This window comes from Peromyscus eremicus, chromosome 8a, assembly GCF_949786415.1.
Source record: "Peromyscus eremicus chromosome 8a, PerEre_H2_v1, whole genome shotgun sequence".
NCBI lineage: Eukaryota > Metazoa > Chordata > Mammalia > Rodentia > Cricetidae > Peromyscus > Peromyscus eremicus.
In genome coordinates this window covers 25,511,361-25,526,580 of record NC_081423.1, presented here as the reverse complement: position 1 = coordinate 25,526,580, position 15,220 = coordinate 25,511,361, and the positions used below count along the sequence as shown (strand labels likewise).

Below are 15,220 nucleotides of genomic sequence, written 5' to 3'. Positions count from 1 at the left end.
TAGAAGGTAAATCAGATTTACCTGTCTCCTGAATATATGCTCTTCATTTTTTTGTTGTATTTTAACTTTTCTTAGTGTCTATTTGAGCATTCTGAAGTGTGGAGAGAAAACTACCACTGGTGTATTTATTTTTAATGATCAGTTAGATTTTTGTTTCATAAATTGGTAAGAAAGTGATGACATTGAGAAAATCTTTAGTTAAATTCAGGAAAGTTTCTTTCTTTCTAAGCTAGTCTATTTTATTTCTACATTAACTGAATTTTTGATTCTAGTTGCCAGATAGTAAAAATAATAGCAGTGTGGTACCACTGTGCTTGGAGTATATATTTATCCACATGAGAAGTTTCCATAAGTAAATTAGATCATATAATCAGTATCTTCTTATATTTAAGAAAATAGAATACATATGTCTGACAGGAAGGGAAGGAGGAGAGGAGAGGAGAGGAGAGGAGAGGAGAGGAGGGAGGGAGGGAGGAAGAGAGAGAGAGAGAGAGAGAGAGAGAGAGAGAGAGAGAGAGAGAGAGAGAGAGAGATATTTAAAAGAAACACTTGCATGAATGATTAAGTTAATAAAATACTATCATGATTACATTTGATGGACTAACCATATTCTTTCTTCATGAACTAAATAACTTGAACATTTTTCCGCTCGAACCCCACCCCCTCACACTAGTAAGATCTGGGTCATAGGATTAGAACTCCATTAGGCAGTACTCAGCAGTGCTTTGGTGAAATGAGGAATTGAGCCCCAGAGGCAGTTTCCTAGCAGAAAGCTAGTCTAGGCTACAGTGAGGCCTTTCTTTGGAGAGGTGGTTGAAATTTTGCCAGCCCACCCTATCGAGTATAGGCGCTCTGGAAGGGATGCATATATGGAGCTTCTATGCTCATTAAAATACAAGATATAAAATGGTATCTTTGGTAGATGCTTTGTTCATGTACTTTATTTTACTTTTTTATAAATTTTTGTTTAAGAATTTTGTGCATGAATATATTCTAGTTATATCATTTCCATACTTTCAAAAATTTATTGCTTGAGACTTTTACATATGTATGCTATAATATGTGATAATATCCACCCAATATTCTCTCCTTTTTCTCACCCTGGAACTCCCCCCCACACATATATTCCCCTACCAACTTCATGTTCTGTTCCTTTTTTTTAAAGAACTGCCTACTAAGTCTAATTAGTTTTACTCTTATGCCCATGGATAAGAGGGCAACTATTGGAGCATAGACAAGCTACCAGTGGCCACATCACCAAACAATAATGATTCTTCCTCAGCAGTTATCAATTGTCAATAACACCGCAGTTAGAAGTGAGGCTTAATGAGACCTTCCCCTGTCTATGCTAGCATTTTGGCTGGCTCGATCTTCTGTAGACAACCACAGCTGCTGTGAGCTCAGGGTAGCCATAGCCAAGTCATTTCCAGAAGATATTTTACAGCTTCCCATCTTCCAGCTTTCACATTTGTTTCACCTCGTCTTTTTAATCTCCTCGTCTGTGACATTATACCTTGGCATCTTATACAATGGTATCTGTTGGGAAGGATGTTGACAAACATGTTGTGCTCAGAGCCACACACTCACAACCACTTCCTCCATTTTTTGACCTGTTGTGAGTCTCGGCACTAACTACTGCTAAACTTCTCTGACCAAAATTGAGAGCAACCCAGTTCTGAGGGTGTAAATACAATCTTTAAGAAACAGTTGGACAATTTATGAAAATAACAATAACAGGTTCCACTCTAGAGCCTGTAACTTCCCCAGCAATGGGCCTTGGACCAGGATTATGGTGCCAAGCATGAACTCCCCCCTGGAGGAAGAGGCCACAAATCCATCAGAAAGCATGTAGTTACCCAGTAAGAGTAACTAATCAACATAGGCGCATTATATATTCCTCCAGTAGTCATACCTTGCATGGCAGATCAGTATTGCAGTATGCAATACTCAGTGACAGGTAAGGCCCTCGATGTGTTTTCTCCTTTAACAGACTACATAGCCCTTTCTTACACTATAAATTTAGCCAGCAGGAAGGAATTTTCCTAGTTGGTTTGACATTGATTTCTCTATGTCTTACAGGCAAAATGTGTAGTATCTTTAGCCATAAGAGTCTTTATCATGTGGCTATGGTGGGTAACCAAGATAGCCTTTGTTGTTTTTGGAGACCTCAGAAGTATCCCTGACCAGTAATATGTAAGGAAATATCCTATGGCTTATATTACGATTTTCATTTAATAACTTGTGTCTTCTGTGAGAATCATTGTCTACTCAATCAAGTACATCATGTGAACTACACGGGCGCGCGCGCGCACACACACACACACACACACACACACACACACATTGGTTTACTAACTAATGCACTCTTATAAAGCTTTTCATACATACTTAATTTTAGATATTATTTTCCAAAGCTATAAAAATAGCAAAATTACTGTTCTTACTTTCTAAGCTAATCTAACTAGTTAGTATTCACTCTTAAAACATTACCTTCTATCTTCTTTGCTTCCAATATTAACAACTCAGTCACCATTCTTCTACAGTTTTGGACATTTACATATTGATCATCTATTTCTCTCTATCTGTTTATGTGCCTATACACTTCTGTAATTATACATACTATGTACAAATTATATATATATATATATATATATATATATATATATATATAAACTACATATGTATTTACTGTTTCCACATTGTATGTATATATATTTCAGTAATTGATATGATTGAGGAAAGGTGAAATTTGGCATGAGGAAAAAATACATGTCTCAGCAGGTACAGACTTCTGCCACCCAGCCTCATGACCCTAGCTTGACCCCTGGGAATCACATGGTAGAAGGACAGAACAGAGTACCATGCATTGCTTTTTGACCTTCTCATAACCACTGGCCTCCACTGGTGTGTCATAGCACTCATTCTGTCTCCGAAGTAAATAACTCCAAATAAATAAATGTAATAAAAAATTCCTAAAAACTATATATACATTCAGGGCAAAGTGGCAATCTGCTATCCAATAGTACCCATTCTGTAACATAATTAGGAAAATAAAACTAAAGCTGAGAATGGGGTGTGAACTTTTACATGTTAATTTTTCACAATCCTCAGATTTCATCCTGACTACAGATTTCTGGAGCCCTGATGAAAGTGAAAGGGGGAGGTTTGGCAAGAACGTACATTTTATAGACCTGGAAAACTGTAGTAATTTTTTATGTGATGGCGAGGGTCTGGAACTTGGAGCAAGGGAAGATAAAAATCATGGAGTTCAATTCATTTTCCCAATCCATTCCTCACTTCTACACCAATTTCTGGGGATTTCCCAACTTGTTTCACCAAATAATACTGATTGTCAGGATATCCTGAGTTTATTTGATGAGTCTAAGCAATCAATTTTATTCCTATGACTACAGTACACCCAGCTTAGTTAATATTGCTGTGGCAAAGGGTGAATTAAAGTCAGTAACTACATTTTTCTTCATAGTACCAGTTTCTTAACAACCAAAGATAAATGAACAACTCTAACCTTCAGTGCAAGAAAGTGGAGAAAATACACATCATGTAGCCTGGGGGAAGAGAAGACAGCAAGCCTGAGCTCTTTAGTGGCTCAGTTGGGGAGGAGGGGCCTGTCTGAGGACTGTGGGAGAGACTCTAATTATTGCTCTCTTACCTTCATTAATAGGTTGGAGTAAGTTAACTTCTCTAAGGAGCAAGGAGACATTATGGCTGAATTATAAGGCTGCCTTATAATAGTTAAAATATCACATTCACATTTTTTTTTAAAATGTCCTTTATGAGTCTGGGCAGGTGGGTGAGAAGAACATCAAATATGGAAAGGCAAAAATAAAAGATAACACATGGCTTATTTATAGACTGGAGGGCAAAGCACTCTGGAAAACTGGAGGAAACTTTTTAATACATTTAAATCTCCATCTGCACAGTTTAATTGGTTCGATTAACCATTAGGTAAACTTTTTCCTACACTCCCACAATTCTGATTTATCTCTCCTTTGCTCTGGTTGGTTTGTGGTAGAAGTCAACTCAGGTGTAATCTATGTGTTTAGTGACCAATATTTTTCTTTTCTTAGCTTCACTAGCCAAAAATCAGATGATGACTATGAAGACTATGCTTCTAATAAAACGTGGGTGTTGACTCCAAAAGTTCCCGAGGGTGATGTTACTGTCATCTTAAACAACCTACTGGAAGGGTATGACAACAAACTTCGTCCTGATATAGGAGGTATGAGGAAGCTTTGGATTCTGTGCTGAAGAGGGGATACACCAGCCCTAATCACTTAATTAGAATAACACATTATATTTCAAGAGCCAGGAAGATTTAAATTATAATCCTATAATTTTAAATATAAAGAAAGGGTATATAAATAGCATTCAAGCCTGAGGGTAGCAATGGTGAAGCTACAAACCTGCTAGATATTTTCCTGGATATTTCAAAGACTATTTTTTTAAAAAGTTGTTGTTATTTTATAAAAACTTCTGATGAAGAATAGCAGAGAGGATATTGGGTACACACAATTATGTAACAACAGGCTAAAATTTCAGTGACATTAGCAATAAGTAGTATATGGCACCATAGTGGGGGATGGGCTAACCTAGGCTAAGCCAACTAGGTCTGATAGTCTCTCATTCTACTATAGGATCAGCATGTGAGCTGTGAGAATCCTTTCCATGGAAATAAAAAAGAACAAGAGAGGTGAAACATCATGAGGCTTAATGTTTGGGCTTAGGATTGTCACATTCACTTTTGTCTAGATAGTATTTGTCCAAGTAAGATTCACCAACCCCAAAGTCAAGAGTTAACAAAGTAACCTCCCTTACAGGAAGGAAAGGGTGTGGATATCAGTGCTGATGAAGAATTCCATCTGCCACAGAACGTTTGGGCATGGTACTTTCAAGGAAAATGAATAAGGATGAGACAAGTATGCTTGAATTAAAGCCCAGAAAGATCTCATGTATCTTCTGCTCATTAAATGCTACATTAAAATTGATCACATTCATTTGATCTTGACTGTTACACCACCTATTTTTAATATTAGTTCTATTTGACAGATTGGTGTGTAATGGGCTTCTTGATGGTTTCCCTTTTTCTATCCACACAGTTACAGCATCCAGTAGGTCATTAGTGAAGATTTTGATTTGATGTTTGTTAGAGATGCTTGAGGGCAAAGTGGTGATAAAAGAATCAGCAAGAGCAATGTTGCATTATTGTTGTTTATGTCTACTGTGAGCTTCTAATACATAGTTCCTCAATTGCTCATTAATCATGTTTCTATACACATTAATCAAATGGGGTCAGCAGGCACAAACAGATTCTAGATCTTGGAGGGGAAAAATGATAAAATTCAGGATATCTGAGAGAACGCTATAGAAACGCAAACTGGAAGAACATTTTTTGATTTCTTCACTTTTGTATACTCTCTCAAGGAAAAGCCAAAAACTATCACACTTGCATTTTGAAACAACATGCTTAAAAAAGAGATATGTCTTTGAAAAAAAATATGAAAATCTAAAGTATCAACTAGTAGTAAATTAGTCCTGAGTAAACCATTTCTAGTGCAGCTAAAGGAGCATGGGCTAAGAAACAGACTGAAAAAATATATAATTTTGTTCCTGGTTAAAACAATCAAACAAACAAAAAAAAACGAACAAACACCTATTCCTATAATTTTCTTTGCAGTGAAACCAACATTAATTCACACAGATATGTATGTGAACAGTATTGGCCCAGTGAATGCTATCAATATGGTAAGTTTCATAATTTAATTTCTATTTTTAGCTTAGAAATATATAAGGAATATATTTTTTAAAAGGAACCAAGAGTTTGCAAAGAAAAGTCAACCCTAAAGACCTATTTTTTTCATGTAACTTGAAGCTGTTAAAAATTTAAGGATTTTTGTTGTAAAAATCACACATGGTTAGAAATGAAATTAATGAGCATAATTGTAATATATTGATCCAACAATTACTGTATACCTGTTAAGTACCACCTATAACAAAATACGGAACTTTTTTGGAGATTAATGCTATAGGAACAATACTTTGATTCAAATTAGAAATATTTCTCAGAGAAATATTCATATTTATAATATTTTCAGTCTAAATCTATTTTGGAAAACTTCATTTAGTTTATAATACAACAATATATGGGAATAAACTTATAGTATATTTTAATGTAAATAATATGGTAAAATAAAATAAACATAAATTCCATTAAAATACAAAGCAGAAAAATACTGTTTCAATACAAGCAAAATATAGTATAACAATATAATAATTTATGGTGATATTATGATTGATAATTGGTATTTGCTGTGCTAGAATAAATTTATTCTATGCAGATATATATATATATATATATATATATACACACACACACACACAGACAGAATTATATAAAACTTCAATGATGTAAAACTTACATAATCATAAAAATAATTCCCAGTTGTTACATTCTTAATATTCTGACACAAACACTTAGTATTTAATGACTGTGTGAGTAACAATTTACGTTGTCTTTGCTGGCAGTGTATTCAGAGTTAGAGCTCAGCTTTGTATCAGAATGATGGTTTCTGGGAACTGTCCCTTCGTTTTGTAACATGCTGTTTCTACACCTTTGCATTTTTATTTTTATTTTGTTCGGTACTAAAGTATGTCCACATTTATTGTGTCATTTTATTTCTAACCTCAGCATTAATTAGTTAAAATATAGTTCATAAAATTATTTGTTCTCTCATTAAAAAAAAAAAAAAAGCTTCAAGCAGAGAGCTAAACTGTGTACTAGGTGGCAGGGCATAAACAGTGGACTGACAAGGAGAGTCCAGAACACTGTGGAAGCAGCCAGAGAAGTGTATTCTGATGGTGTGTGTAGTCCTGAACAAACAATGCTTCCTCTGCTGTCTCCTGCTTTTCAACATAAAATGAAGTATAGGATGCTGGATAAGGGAGGGGCCCTTCTTAGTGAATCTTCCCTAGTCCAAGAACTTTAAGTTGATTCTATTTGTTCTGCTTTTCCTATTTCGAACCAATCTGATTGAAATCAAGATATAAAGTAATATGTGGATCAGGGATGGTTATTCAGAACCATGAGGATACTATATAATTTAAGATACTATTTATTGTTATAAGATTTGCTTCTTTGACATATTGACATAAAGTGGTTTATAAATCATTTGACAAGTGAAAAGCATTTAGTCAGAGGACTGACCCAGAGTAAAAAACTGCTGAAGAGTCACACACACACACACACACACACACACACACGGACTTGGACACGGACACATACACACACACACACACACACACACACACACACACAGAGAGACATACAGGTATACACACACAAACACAGACACACACGGACACACAGAGAGAGACAGAAACACACAAAAGACACACACAGAGACACACAGAGACACACACACACTCATACACACAATGGCAGCAGGATTTTTTTTTTATCATCCACTGTCATACTGATGGCAAAGTCAAAATGCAAAAAAATCCTATTTTAGACATTGTATTTTAGACATTGAAGGTTAACCATGTATTAGGAGTAGTTTTCATTTTTAAAACATGGATAACAAAGCTCAAATAATAAAGAAGTATTTTTTTTCTCAAGACTACCTGTGAATGTGGTAGCTGTACTAGATCAGTATTCTGATTCCAGGCATGCAGGTCTGAATTTCTACAGTAGTTGCTTACCTTTGGCTGAAGTCACCCACCCTCCCTATAGTTTATAGGCTCTTGAGGTGAATCAATGCATTCATTTGTTGTTATTACATTTAATAACATATTTCATGGGAGAGATTAATTCAGCATATGCATTACTAATATTTTAATAAAATTACTTTATTCTAATTAACTCACAAGTAAAAGCATTGTGTAGCTAATTAAGTACGATATTTATTTTTATCTCCTTCAGAGAAAATGAAATAAGTAACCGTAAATTCTAGGAAGTTGTCTTTCATGTTTGCTCTTTGTCAGGGGCAAAGCATTCTGCATATCTTGTATTTTTACAAAAGTAACCATTTAAGATCTTTAGAACCCTTCTTTTATTATGAAGCAGCTGAACCTACAAATCTCCATTTAAGTGCCACTTGAATGCTCAGGACATTGGTTTACTCTGCAATAGCAAACCTGGAATACTTAGTCTCTTAGGAGACATTTAGAGATACCTGGTATCTGGTGGGACAGAAGGTTTGCTACTGGTATCCAGGACAAAGAAGCAGAGATAATGATGGCCAGGGCACCACCTACCTTCACCCCTCACCAACAAATAATGAGCTGCCTCCCTGCTTTACATGGTGTGAAGGAAGGCATTTATCAGGGATTGGCTATCTGGCCAGAAATCAAAACCATATGCAACTGGTGTCTAAGACAGATATGGTAGTGACCTCATCAGCAAAGCTTCTTTTTCCTTTTGGACTATTCAAAACTCAAACAACATTGTCATCTCATCCTGGCAATAAGCACAGGGCTGAGCAGCACAAACACTAAATCCTCTGTTCTTTTTAAAACAGGAATATACAATTGATATTTTTTTTGCCCAAACCTGGTATGACAGACGTTTGAAATTTAACAGTACCATTAAAGTTCTCCGGTTGAATAGCAATATGGTGGGGAAAATCTGGATTCCAGACACTTTCTTCAGGAACTCCAAAAAGGCTGATGCTCACTGGATCACCACTCCCAACAGGATGCTGAGAATTTGGAATGATGGTCGAGTTCTCTACACCTTAAGGTATTATTTTGGGGGAAAGGAGTGCTTGGTGGAAATAAAAGAACGCAATAAACCCTATGCTTTTAGGAAGGAAGGAAGGAAGCATGGGTGGAAAGTGAAGTGTGTGGCTCTTTGCTTTCTAGCTTGCTGTCACATGAACTAGGGCAACTGTAAAATTCCTATGTGCAGAACTTATTGGATGGTGTATGAGAAAGGACTTGGTCCTAGAATTCATATCAATGTTCTTTTCTACATAACAAGCATGATGTTTCCCTCATTATATTTTCTATTTGGATGAATTAAGTGAGCACAGATATAAATTATCAGGAAAGATGGAGCCACTACTTCCTGGGCTGTGTACACTTCTCCCTACCTCCCACTAACTTATCTCCCATTCTTTAATGTTTTTGAACTATAGCTAGTAATTCTTAGCTGTCAGGTAAGAATCTTACCCCACATGTTTGTTAGAAGTGAAAAGAGCGCTTGGTAAAATGCTAACCAGAGGGCATGATATGGAAGTATGCCAGATGTAAAATTTGCTTGTATATTAGCAAAAATTTAAATAATATGCCTCTAGATTTTAGCATGTAATAGGTACCAGTAAAATATATTTATGCTTTATAATTCTTAATACTATATATATAAACCATAATATTTTACAATGGCCTGAACCTTTACCAGAGTCAGGTCAGATGTTGTGAAAAATGGCTCCAACTGCAAAAGTAACCCATTGTGTTGATTTTAAAATCATTGGGAATTTATTAAGTTACTGATAAGGTAATGGCTAGAATGAGAAATGTGAAAATCAAAGTCTGCATTATAAATCAGAGCTCATTCTGGATTTTGAAATATGCAATCATTCAGCCTACCTCAGGTCTTGTTATCATTTTATAATGTAGTCATTTTGAGTTTTATTAATTTGAGGAAGCACTACAGTGTTTAATTATGGAAACATCCTAAAAGTGCCAATTATTATGTGCTTAAGGCTTGAGATAATGTATGAATATAGAGAAAGAAAGATGATTTTAGCTTAGTTGCTTATCTGAGCTATAAGTGTCTATATATGCATGTGCACATGTCTATAGAGCTATATATTTCTGAGTCTATATTTATATCTGCAATCTATCTGTATTGTCTTTTTTAATAATATCACTTCAATTTTGAGAGACAATTCTAATAAAAATAAAATTTAATTAAAATCTCATTTGTGAATAAAGCCAAGCTTTTCTTTGAAGAAAAATCATAAAGAGACAATGATTAAAGCCTCCTGCTGCGAGGAGTGATAAGCCTAAGTACAAGTCCTATGACTTGTCCCTGGTCATGTGACCTTGAGTAAGTTCAAATACAACAGAGCACTTTCTTAGTAAGGAATAGTTCACTTGATCCAAGCTTTATAGGCATTTAAAGATGCACAGAAAAAAAATTAATTGCTTTAGTATACTACAAAAAGTTTAAATGTCCCCAATTAAAAGTTATGCTAATTGAAAAGTCTTTTAAATTAAATTTGTATAAAATAACAACTTTATCACTTAAGCGGTGATATTGTAGGTTGTAAGAAATACAGCTCACAGACGTGAACATTCTAAAAACGACTAATCATCACCATTACAGTGTGACCTTTTTCCATGCATCTCCAAAAGTGGTCAGAGCATTTGGATTCCTTTAGATTTAGACTCCTGGAGTCTCAGTCCAGGGCTTGATACTCTGCATCTTGAGACTTTAATTGTGTACAAACTGAGACTCATTGGTTAAGGCTTTCCCAATCTCTCAGTGTATGTGGATTTTTCATCTCTTTTTTGTGTCTTTAGATAGCCCACTACTCTATAATATCCTGTTTGATGGCTTCATAGTGTTCTGTTGTAAAAGTGCACAGAATTCCATTGCATGACAGAGGTATTTTAAAACCCACCTATGGTAATTTAAAAACAGCAAGTTCTTGCCAACAGAAGGCTTCGTGTTAATTAGCTGATAAGATCAGAGAACTGTCAGCATTCATTTCGATACAAACATTAAATGTGCTTAAGTTCCTAAAACAGTTTGTTCTCTTAAATAAGTTAAATATATTCACTGAGAAATCTCCAGTGTGTGCAATTAATTTGTAAAAATAAATAAGATAAAATACAAAACAAGGAATCACATATTTTGAATAAATAGAATTGAAGTGAATTAAATGGTTCTACTTGCTATGTGAAAATATTTGCTTAGAAATAATTTTTACCTGGAACTTAGAAAAAAAAAATTTTCACTGAGGATCATGCTGCATTACCAATCAGAATGTCAGATTGTTCTAGAAAGGACGCCCGTGTGGATTTTAGAAATGATGTTAGTGCTTTTCTCTGTGTGTTTATTGTCATTCTAATTAGGCTGACAATTGATGCCGAGTGCCAGTTGCAGTTACACAACTTCCCGATGGATGAACACTCCTGCCCCCTGGAGTTCTCCAGTTGTAAGTAATAGTCTGTCTGTACTGTGCCCTGTCACCTGTGGTCATTCTGACTGTCTCATCAATTAATAGAATGAACCATAGACGCTGCATAGTGGCATCAGGCTATGTTATTGATTTTGAAATCTTCTTCATTGTAATTACAAATTGTGGCAATTAAGACAATCTCTGCAGAAGAATTCAATGAGTGGGAAACTTTGAGAAAATAGACAATGGATGTCCAGAGTCACTGGACTTTAAGATCAGGCCTGGACTCAATAGAAATGGCACAATGGTTGATTCTATATCTCCAATTCCCTGATTCAGTGGACTCAGAAGAGTGTGATAACACAATCTTAGGCAAAGTGTACCCCACATTAACCTTGCTCTATTAGTATAATATATGTAAAAATGCATGGAATACCAGCACAATAAAAGCATGACTTATTGGTATTTTTTCATCGGATAATATAACACACCAAGGGGATGTTTGACAATTCTACCACCAACTAAACATGAACACTTCGGCAGATATGTGAAACCAAACAGGCATAAGTTTTCTAAATGTTTTCCTATTTGTTAATCACCCATGTTAGTTTATCCACCTCTGCTTTATTTTTCATATGGCAGTTGGACATATTTGGGTGCATGAAAAATCAATTATGGATTTTAAACATACATTTTCATCAACATAATTTCTCTGCCAAGGAGTCAGGGAAACTTTTAAGATCAATAAAGTCATATCCATAGTTAATTTTGAAAGAGCAATGGTAAGAGAAGCAATCATCAGTTTATCACATCATCAGTTCCAGGGATATAAATGTACATAATACATATTTAGAAAACATTCCATTATATTCTAATTTCATGCTTATCTATTTGAGTAAAATATGTTCAGTTATAAAGTTGATACTTCCTTCACTTGTAGGGAGAATAACCTTACTGTCTGTTACTAACCAGAGTTGTTATTCTTTTGAGTGAGTTGAAATTCAAAAACAGGAAACAATTGTGTCACAAGCTTGCAATTGACAATTTTCCCCTGAACACACATACTATGTAATGCCACTTACTGCTACCAGAAAATCAGTCACTGCTACACTCCACATAGTGTACCCCTATGACACCATTCTTTGGCTCTTACAAAAGTAAATAAAGATTCAACCTAAAATAAAACAAAAGTATAAAGCAAAGACTATTGTATTCAAATGGAAAAATCATACTTCATAGTCAAGGGTTATCTTCACTTGACGTTATTAATATACAAATAGTTGAAGTAATGTTTATCTCTTATTTCTTCATTCATATGTCCATTCATTTGGGGCCATATGAGAGAGTGAAACCAGGACCTTGTTCCATGCTAGACGAACATCCTACCACTGAACTTTATTGCCAGCCTTGGTTTTAATTATATTTATATTTTGCTGAGAAAAGGACAGTCCACAGTAAATTCATTCAGTTCTATGATATAGGAATTTTAGTAACCACTATTAAGAATTATTTTTACAAAATAGTTAAGAAAATTCCTATGATCACTATGGAAATCATACCCAAAGTCACTACTTTGCCCTAATTGGCAATATAATACTGTTTTTGGTGAAGATCTTCTATTTCTCTGTGCTCTTTTGTGTGTTCTCATTGGCATTTCTACATACTGATTTTCATTTTAAATTTCTATGTGTCTTAAAACTGAGCTGAAACTGCATCCTAATACCATCCTATATTACCTCTTCTCCTTGTTCTCTGCCACACAATAGCCCTGCAATCCTAGTAACCAGATAGGTACAGATGACAGATTCAAGGCCAACATGAAATACTTATTTAGCAATCCTTATTTCCAAAAGCCAGATCAAAAGAGGCGGGGAGGAAGGATACTGAACAGTTTGATATCTGTTAGTGTAAGTGGTCATGATATTAGGAACTGGAGAAATATCTTTATTGCATCTTTCTCATAGTTTCCTATGTCTACATGACTCTCATAATCTTGAACTATTGGCAACCCTTCACTATGAAACAAAACCTTACATTTGTAATCTTCATTTTGTACTGGACACTTTTGTATTATCTCAGGTGATATAAAGTACAGACACAACACTTAGAACATCATTTATTGTTTACATTTCACATAATTAAAAGTGATTTTTTTAAAGGCAGTTTTGACTTTGTTACTTTCAGTCTTTTCCAGGAAGGTGTGGTAAGGATTCTGTTAATTTTCCACAAAGCAGTACCTTCCAGTCCTTATATGACTTACAGTGCAGACTCTCTTAGCATCTACAACTTGTTCAAAGAAAGTAGTTGCTCTCTGTGGCCATCCACGGTTGCATTTAATGAGTTTGTTTTCATCTCATGATAGATGGTTATCCACGTGAAGAAATTGTTTATCAATGGAAGCGCAGTTCTGTTGAAGTGGGTGACACAAGATCATGGAGACTGTATCAGTTTTCATTTGTTGGATTGAGGAATACCACTGAAGTAGTGAAGACAACCTCTGGTGAGATACTCTTGAAAAGAATTTTAAGTGATTCATGCAGTTTGCAAAGCTTTTTGATGCACATCTATACATGATATTCAGAAAGACCATGAAGCATATTAATTTTTTAGACAAAATGATGCTTGGTATTCTAGTAGCATGGATGAATATACATGTATCCTATCAATTTAAAGCAAATTGGATTTAAAACAGTTTAGTAGTTTATTTACTAATTTCTTAAAATGAATTGCAATTTTTCATAAAAAGAAAATGTTTATTAGATATAAATTAATTTATTCCTTTTAGGTCTTACGTTTCTTAGTATATTGAAATTGAAACATTTTCAATAACCACACAAATAAATAAAGTAGATGAGGACTCATTTACTTTCTAGTAATTCAATATTTTAAAAATCCTTTTATTAAGTCTTTGAGATCTTCATGCAATGTATTTTTAACACACTTACCCTCTTCAAATCCTACCCTTACAACACTTTCATCTCTTCCCACCCAACTTGGTGATTACTACTTTTTTCTTCCTTTTGCATCCAGTTTCTGTCCCACAACTAGTGTTGGAATTGTGCCTGTTCTGATGTATAAAGATGATGTCTATCAGAGGTCCCATCTTAAAGCAAACAAACAAAAAACGAAACCTGAATCTTCCTCTACCAGAGGCTATCAAACACTAATAGCTCTTCAGCTAAAGGATTATGTATTTACCTTCTTCTGGCTGGAGTTTGCATAGTCCTTATGCATGTTGTCACTGTCAGAATTGCTGTGAGTTTATATATGATTCTGGATTGCTGTGTCTGGAAATCACTGTTCAATTTAATAATTCTATATTGACTCTAAAATGGGATAAGATAATGTGCATTGCATTGCATAATGTGACCTGTCTCAAGTCACGACTGCATCTGCATCGGCTATAGATAGTGTAACATTATCTGAAATTGATAGGTCCAACTTTCCAAATTGCTTCATATATATTAAAAGAACTACTCACTGAGAGTCTGTGTATATTCTATACACATATATTTATACATATTATACATAAAATGATACTGGCATTTAGAGAACTGCCAATCGTTAAATGCTGCTGAAACTACATTTGTTAAGTACACATAGCCAGGACATTAATTAGTAAGAGAAGCTGAAGGTCATTATTTTTATATGAAGTATCATGACTTTTAATGGTAAGTAGTGTGGTCTAAATGAGAATGGCTACCATAGATTCTTGTTTGAATATTTGGTCCCCAGTTGGTTGATGTGTTTAAGAAGGATTGAGATTTAAGAAGGTGGACTTGTTGGAGGAAGTATGTGCTGGTTTTATGTCAATGTGACACAAGCTAAAGCTATCTGTGGGGAGGGAATCTTAATGGAGAAAATGCTTTAATACGATTGGGCTGTAAGACCGTAGGAAATTTTCTTAAGTGATAGATTTGGGAGGGCCCAGCCCAATATGGCTGGTACCATTCTTAGGCTGGTTGTCCTATGTGCTATACAAAAGCACGCTAAACAAAGTCATGGGGAATAGGCCAGTAAGCAGCACTTCTCCTGCCCACTTCTGCCTCCAGGTTCCAGCCTGGTTTGATTTC

General features: G+C 35.0%; 1 protein-coding gene across 4 annotated transcripts in view; it reads left to right on the top strand.

Moving 5' to 3' along the window:
- The window catches only part of Gabrg2 (gamma-aminobutyric acid type A receptor subunit gamma2), an 87,389-nt gene that overhangs the window by 20,973 nt on the left and 51,196 nt on the right, over positions 1-15,220 (top strand). For 3 of the 4 annotated variants that reach the window (XM_059269255.1, XM_059269253.1, XM_059269252.1), the window contains exons 2-6: positions 4,089-4,240; positions 5,696-5,763; positions 8,538-8,758; positions 11,101-11,183; positions 13,510-13,647. In XM_059269255.1, the coding sequence (XP_059125238.1) occupies positions 4,089-4,240; positions 5,696-5,763; positions 8,538-8,758; positions 11,101-11,183; positions 13,510-13,647 (662 nt within the window). The remainder of the gene's footprint in view (positions 1-4,088; positions 4,241-5,695; positions 5,764-8,537; positions 8,759-11,100; positions 11,184-13,509; positions 13,648-15,220) is intronic. The other variant, XM_059269254.1, reaches the window with a different exon arrangement.